Source organism: Watersipora subatra, chromosome 7, assembly GCF_963576615.1.
Source record: "Watersipora subatra chromosome 7, tzWatSuba1.1, whole genome shotgun sequence".
Taxonomy (NCBI): Eukaryota; Metazoa; Bryozoa; class Gymnolaemata; order Cheilostomatida; family Watersiporidae; genus Watersipora; species Watersipora subatra.
This window is the reverse complement of record NC_088714.1, coordinates 2,963,778-2,970,610: the sequence shown is the minus strand read 5'-3', so window position 1 is coordinate 2,970,610 and position 6,833 is coordinate 2,963,778. Positions and strand designations below refer to the sequence as shown.

At 37.1% G+C, this 6,833-nt stretch overlaps 1 protein-coding gene across 1 annotated transcript; it reads left to right on the top strand.

Moving 5' to 3' along the window:
• The first annotated feature begins 469 nt into the window (after positions 1–469).
• LOC137399885 (tubulin alpha-1C chain-like) lies at positions 470–2,057 on the top strand. Its single transcript, XM_068086145.1, has 3 exons — positions 470–695; positions 794–991; positions 1,102–2,057. The coding sequence occupies exons 1-3, from the start codon at positions 515–517 to the stop codon at positions 2,028–2,030; spliced, it is 1,308 nt and encodes a 435-aa protein (XP_067942246.1). The 5' UTR covers positions 470–514; the 3' UTR covers positions 2,031–2,057.
• The last annotated feature ends 4,776 nt before the right edge of the window (positions 2,058–6,833 follow it).

Genomic DNA, 6,833 nt, shown 5'->3' with positions numbered 1-6,833 from the left:
TCACCACTCAGGCTGCTCTCTTAGCCAGCGGGTCAAAGATTATCCTCATGGCCTATAAATGCTGATATGATGAGTCAAGTTGGTTCATTGGGATTGCCGTGCCAGCTCCTCGTGAGTAGCTGTGGTAAGCCAGTCAGATTTCAACAGTATCATAATGGTAAGTTCATTTATTGCATAGTGCCTACACACTATCATGATAAGGCATATTACTGCAGACCTCATTTGATTTGGTTTGTATTATGGAAGAAGAAATAGATAGTTCGTTCCTAACAGATGATAGATTGCTAACTAATTAGTTAATTATTGCTTTATCTTCAGACTGTCCGATTTGTGTATTACAATGTGTTACATCTTCAAATACTAGCCATCCAAAAGCCTATCAAGGTTTTAGCTGGACTTTAATAACTACATTTTCCATAAAACTGTAGATATAATCGTAGAAGAGTGTATATCTGGTGTCTGTGTTTTTTAGAGGGAGTGTTTATCCATCCATGTGGGGCAAGCAGGAGTTCAGATGGGAAATGCGTGCTGGGAGCTGTACTGCTTGGAGCATGGCATTCAGCCAGATGGTCAGATGCCATCAGACAAGTCAGTAGGGAAGTGCGACGACTCCTTCAACACTTTCTTTAGTGAAACGGGAGCAGGCAAACATGTGCCCAGAGCTGTGTTTGTAGATCTTGAACCTACGGTTGTCGGTTAGTTGATGTTGGTTAATTATTTTATAATTCTGAATTGATTTTAGATATGTGTAATGAACCGGGTCTCCCTTTCAATTATGGAATCTAATTTATAGATGAAATCAGAACTGGTACCTACCGACAGCTGTTCCACCCAGAACAGATGATAACTGGCAAGGAAGATGCTGCAAACAACTACGCCAGAGGACATTACACTGTTGGCAAGGAGCAGGTCGACAATGTGCTAGATAGGATTAGACGTCTCTCTGACAATTGCAATGGTCTTCAAGGATTTTTGATTTTCCACTCTTTCGGTATGTAGCTGTTTAAAATTGGTGATGTAATTGTTATACTTATTTACGTTCATATATTTATCACATTTTTATTGTGTTTCACACCATTCAATGAAACTTTGGCTCATCAGGTGGTGGTACTGGATCCGGATTCACTTCTCTTCTGATGGAACGACTCAGCGTGGACTACGGCAAGAAAGCCAAGTTGGAATTCTCCGTCTACCCAGCCCCTCAGATTTCCACTGCTGTTGTGGAGCCATATAACTCGATCTTGACCACTCATACCACCTTGGAGCACTCGGATTGCGCCTTCATGGTTGACAACGAAGCAATCTATGACATATGCAAGCGGAATCTAGACATATCCAGACCGAGTTACACGAATCTTAATCGTCTCATTTCGCAAGTAGTGTCTTCTATCACTGCTTCTCTGCGATTCGATGGTGCATTGAACGTGGATTTGAATGAGTTCCAAACCAATTTAGTACCCTACCCTCGCATACACTTCCCCTTGGCCACTTACGCTCCAATAATCTCTGCTGAGAAAGCATTCCATGAGCAGCTCACTGTAGGAGAGATTACCAACTCGTGTTTCGAGCCTGTGAACCAGATGGTGAAATGCGATCCTAGGCATGGCAAGTACATGGCTTGCTGCCTCCTTTTCAGAGGTGATGTGGTACCCAAAGATGTCAATGCGGCCATCGCTACTATCAAGACGAGGAGAACTATCCAATTTGTCGACTGGTGTCCAACTGGCTTCAAGGTGGGCATCAACTACCAGCCTCCAACCGTTGTACCAGGAGGTGACCTTTCAAAGGTGCAGCGCGCTGTTTGTATGCTGAGCAATACAACTGCTATCGCTGAAGCTTGGGCTCGCTTGGACCACAAGTTTGACCTGATGTATGGTAAGCGTGCTTTTGTTCATTGGTATGTTGGTGAAGGCATGGAAGAGGGAGAATTCTCTGAAGCTCGAGAGGACATGGCTGCTCTTGAGAAGGACTACGAGGAAGTAGGTGTAGACTCCGCTGACTATGATGAAGCTGAGGACGAAGAGTATTAAGCTTGTACGTACTAGCTTGTACTAGCTTGTCATGTTGAATATGCTTGTTTTGTTTTTTCTGATTATAAAATAGTGTTTTAACTAATTTCGAAGTACTCAAGTTCAAGTCCTCAATAACATTTTAAGTTGGTTTGCATCATTGTTAATGAAAGAATTGATCATTGACAATGACATCACACAGATGGCAAATATACAGCAAAGAAAAAACATGAATAGGTTATTTGCAATCTACAGCATGTATTACCATGGCTATTGTGCTGGATAAAATAATTGATTATGAAAAGCTTATTCAACACGAAATGGTTAGCTTATGTAGCCATAAATATAATGGCAACACGACATCGCATATTTTAAACTATTTACATACTGAAATAAGAAAAACAATGTGTAAAGAGAGTTCCTGTAGCACTGCTACTCTGTTGAGCTCTTATCTGGCTGGCTTGGAAGAGACACTGGCATATGGTCAGCACCAAGTACTTTAGCAGGTCAGCAACAAATGTAAAAATACAGTCTGCATCAAAGAAGTTCTGGGTGCGTGTAAAGAATACTACCCTGCTACACACCTTTTGCCTTACAGCTATTTTACCAGGTTACTTACTACATACAATTAGCTCTTAGCCATATTCATGTGTAGTGAAGGTGTTTTGAATGAGGTAATGAATTTACAAAGCTCATCTCTAAAAGATACTTGCTATTTTTATTAAAATAAAACAAAAAACCTTTCAGTCAAGTTTCAAGAGTTGTTCTATCTTGTATTCGCTGACAGGCAATTAAGTTGCTAGTTATTCAAATCCTAGCAGTGATCTGTTAAAATTATTCATGAAGTTTTCAAGTCCTGCACTATATGATACGCGTGTTTGAATTGTAAATCCAGTGTATGTTACCACTTTCAGAAAAGGTAACAACTTACAAGCTGCTTTGTACAAGGACTTGTACAAAGCAGCCATTTATAAAATAGATTCAAGGCTACTCCATAGAAAACATAGTTAAACGGAAGACTCACTGATGCTCTCTGAAGCAAGCGTTCTACGTAAAAGCGCTGAGAAACTATTCTAGGCAGCTATCCTTGACAAGAATAGAATAGTGTTTAGATTGCATGTAAATGATAACGATGACCCTAGCAATAGGATATCATCACAGGAAGACTACCAGTTGAATGCTGCAATAACAAAAAAATAATACTTAGTAGCACAATACGTAGTTGTCCTCTATATTACTAAAGATAATACAATTGTTGAGTACGCGTGATGTTAATAATGGTTGGTGATAATGTCCCTGTAGTGTGTATACTTCATGTTAAATACAATCTGCGTATGAATCCAGGGAAAAACAAAAAACTAATATATAATACTGATAAAATATATATAACACCTTAATAAAAAATATATATAGACGTAATACTGATAGAAAAAATATAAAATACTTGAAGATACATATCGATATGTATACAGACAGTCTAAAACTTATCTGAATAGTTGGATTGTTCTTCACTACAAATTTGTTCAAACAAAGACACCTGAGGAGCCACGGCTCATCAGGTGTCTTCATTTGAAATTTACTTTATCTAATTTATGTTTAGTCAAATTATTTAAACAATTTGAAGCATAGCATAGAATAACTAACTACTTATACTGTATTTATACTGTATATCTATATGAATGCCCGGCGTTGCATAATGAGAAAGTTTTTTTGTACCGAAAATCAACATTTATTTCGCATTTAACTTTTAAGTGGTGTATGAACAAACATGAAAAACATCGCCATAGATGTGGACGTGAAATGGTGTATGAACCAACATCAGATACATAGCCATAGGAGTGGATGTGAAGCAGTATATGAACAAACCTTCAAACTAAATTTATACCTCTCACTTCAAGTTTCCATCACTTATCTATTTGTGTTACATAAAGTTCTGAAGCAGACAACGCAAACAAAAGACTACAAGCATCACATTTTCAAGTGAAATAATTATAGTGAAAGCTCACCTGATTGTGCAACTTCTATATCTCTATCTCCCTCTCACAGATCTGCTGTTGATACGCAGCAGTCTCGAGGGTAGCTAACTGCTCCTGTGTATATCGGAGCTCTTCATCTCTCTGTCACAGCTCTGCAAGTAAATTACTACACTACAACTGCTTCGACTAGCAAGCAGCATTGCAATCTCATGAGCAAAGTGGCTAAATATAGAGTAACCACACTATTACTGAATAGTATCATACAGTCAACTATGGACATGCACATGCACACCATGCACATGCACACAACATGCACACCACACTCACACTCTTCTAGTACTAACTTATCACACTCCTCTAGTAACAACTTATCACACTCCTCTAGTAACAACTTATCACACTCCTCTAGTAACAACTTATTACACTCCTCTAGTACCAACTTATCACACTCCTCTAGTAACAACTTATAACACTCCTGTAGTAACAACTTATCACACTCCTGTAGTAACAACTTATTACACTCCTCTAGTACCAACTTATCACACTCCTCTAGTACTAACTTATCACACTCCTCTAGTAACAACTTATAACACTCCTCTAGTACCAACTTATCACACTCCTCTAGTACTAACTTGCCACACTCCTCTAGCACTAACTTATCACACTCCTCTAGTACCAACTTATCACACTCCTCTAGTACTAACTTGCCACACTCCTCTAGTACCAACTTACCACACTCCTCTAGTAACAACTTATCACACTCCTCTAGTACCAACTTATCACATTCCTCTAGTATACTAACTTAAATTGCCACACTCCTCTAGTAACAACTTATCACACTCCTCTAGTAAAAACTTACCACATTCCTCTAGTAACAACTTACCACACTCCTCTAGTACCAACTTATCACACTCCTCTAGTACCAACTTATCACACTCCTCTAGTAACAACTTACCACACTCCTCTAGTAACAACTTATAACACTCCTGTAGTAACAACTTATCACACTCCTCTAGTAAAAATTTATCACACTCCTCTAGTACTAACTTTATAGTATAACTACGTAGTATAATAACTCTTTCATGGTTGCTGTTCGCATAGAAGTCTGTTTTCTAATTATAAAAATGCTTACAGTTTTTCATTACAATTTTGAAAACAACGACATAGAAATAATCAATAACTAATTAATAATAGTTCCTGGTTTAACCGGTCTTGATTTAACGTATGGGAAAAATGGTTTATAATTACGATGGAATCTGTATTAATATTTTTAGACTATAACTAGCGGACATGCGGCTGAAAGTTTATCATTCTTTTCTTGAAGTTTTTCAAATAGCAATGCGTAAGTTTTTTTTGATTGTAAATAAAATTGTAAATTATTAAAGATTGTAAATAAATTTCTTTGACGCTAATATCGAGTAAATCAGCAGTGCAGAAGAAGGGTTGAGGTCAGCATACACGGTGGAATGTATTGAACAGCCAGGCGAAGATGAAATGGTTCCATACAAAAGCAATAATCAGAATGCAACATGCCGAGCAAACGATGTAAATATTTTTGTCTCAAAAATTTTAATTTTTGTTGGTGTGTTGTGTTATAATTATGGTTTGTTTATGTCACTCGTTCTTTTATGCATATTTTTAGCATTTCATAGCTTATTGTTATTATTTAATTTATAAACTTGTAGATTTATAGCATAATGTTTGATAACATAATTGTGGTTATATAAACTCGGCTTACTATGAACCCGACGCTCCTAACTCCTCTTCAATTGCATATAAAAAGCCAATTTTGGAAATTAATAGGATATTATTTTATAGCATCGTTGCAGAAATATGAACTTGGCTTACAATTGATCGGTGCTCATAACTCCTTTTCTATCACACCTAAAAAGCCGGTATTTGCTGCAAACTGTAGCAAACATATCAATGAGTGCAATGAGCAAAGTTTTTCTGTTTGTTTACGCTTTCTCTCGTATTTACGTTTTTTATATCCTTGTCTGACATGTTATGCTTTTGGCGATATCTCTTTGAAGTTGCTGCTTGTGCTGATGATAATACTGTCTTAGTTTTGTTGTCAGCTTTCATTTTAGATTGATAGTCCTAGTTACGCTCATTATGAGTCTTGGTCATGTTGTTGCCGGGTAGACTTTACACCGAATACTGATATAGGTTGTTTCCAATTATAATTTATATTCGCTAACATTAGTGAGTGTAGTTGCTTTTCAACTCTTTGAAGTCTAAAGGCTTGTAGAAACACCTTTAAAGGTCTTTACTAAAAGTCATTGATTGTACTTTACACTTAATAACACTTCTCAAAATTTTATATAAGTCTAGACCAGTGGTTCTTAACCAGAGGGGAGATCCTCCCTGGGGAGAATTCTCCCTGGTTAAGAACCCAAAAGTTTAAGAACCACTAGTCTAGACAAAAGTTATAATCCTTTAACTTGAATTTTAATCTTTTTCTAGAACTAACATTCACATCCACAAATGAGCATTAATCTCAACAACATCCAAGAAATGGATAACAATGGAGTGCAATGCCTATAACTCAAAGTATGGGGTGTCCCATCATTCGAGGTGTCTCATCATTTACAACAGCTATCAACAATGACAACTGGTAGAAAGCTGTATTTTATGGTATATAAAGTGAATACTATTTCTACTTTGCATATAAATTTTTTTTAGCTGTATTCAAAATTGAGCTGAGTATGTAAACTTAAAGGTTGACTTGCAACAAAATTCACATTACAGTTATTTGGTATTAAAAGGTTCACCATGTCTTACTCTGCTGTGTTGTAGGTGCAAAATCTGTGGAAATGCGATTACAAGCCCTTAAAAGCTAAAAAAC

Bases quoted from the DNA above. Each gene is read 5' to 3' on its own strand.
- LOC137399885 (XM_068086145.1), top strand. From the start codon at position 515: ATGGGAAATGCGTGCTGGGAGCTGTACTGCTTGGAGCATGGCATTCAG. The intron at 696-793 runs GTTAGTTGATGT...TCTAATTTATAG, and splicing joins TCTTGAACCTACGGTTGTCG to ATGAAATCAGAACTGGTACC. The intron at 992-1,101 runs GTATGTAGCTGT...TTGGCTCATCAG, and splicing joins TTTGATTTTCCACTCTTTCG to GTGGTGGTACTGGATCCGGA.